This window comes from Primulina huaijiensis, unplaced genomic scaffold, assembly GCF_012295235.1.
Source record: "Primulina huaijiensis isolate GDHJ02 unplaced genomic scaffold, ASM1229523v2 scaffold199962, whole genome shotgun sequence".
Classification (NCBI taxonomy): domain Eukaryota; kingdom Viridiplantae; phylum Streptophyta; class Magnoliopsida; order Lamiales; family Gesneriaceae; genus Primulina; species Primulina huaijiensis.
The window spans coordinates 1-472 of record NW_027351839.1 but is presented as its reverse complement, the minus strand read 5'-3'; the positions used below and the strand labels follow the sequence as shown (position 1 = coordinate 472).

At 45.1% G+C, this 472-nt stretch overlaps 1 protein-coding gene across 1 annotated transcript; it reads left to right on the top strand.

The window, feature by feature from the left end:
- Window positions 1–5: 5 nt before the first annotated feature.
- LOC140966024 (protein STICHEL-like) lies at window positions 6–467 on the top strand (the record flags this gene model as incomplete). The annotated part of the gene is made up of 1 exon (XM_073426295.1): window positions 6–467. A coding segment is annotated over one exon (462 nt), but the record flags the coding sequence as incomplete, so codon positions are not given.
- Window positions 468–472: the final 5 nt, after the last annotated feature.

Sequence of the window (472 nt, the reverse complement as noted above, 5' to 3'; positions counted from 1 at the left end):
ATCACCGGTCAACCGTGGGATCCAACAAGAGGAGACCGATTTCTAGGACTGGTGCTCAAAGTGTTGTCCCCCTTCTTGCCAATAGTGGCAATGGACAAGGAGGATCATCTATGGGAAGTGGAAGTGGGAATAGCGATGACGAAATTTCCACAAATTTTGGGGAGCTTGATTTGGAGGCTTTGAGTCGGTTAGATGGAAGGAGGTGGTCTTCGAGTTGCAGGAGTCAAGAAGGGTTAGAGTTAGTTGCTTTCAATGGGGAAATGCATGAGGAAAGTTCTCCTGAAAATGTCCGTAACCTGTGTCACAGGTATAGGCCTATGTTTTTTGAGGAATTGGTTGGTCAAAATATAGTCGTCCAATCTCTCACATGTGCAATTACAAGAACAAGGATCGCTCCTGTTTATCTTTTCCATGGTCCTCGTGGAACTGGAAAAACTTCAGCTGCGAGAATTTTTGCCATGGCTTTGAATTG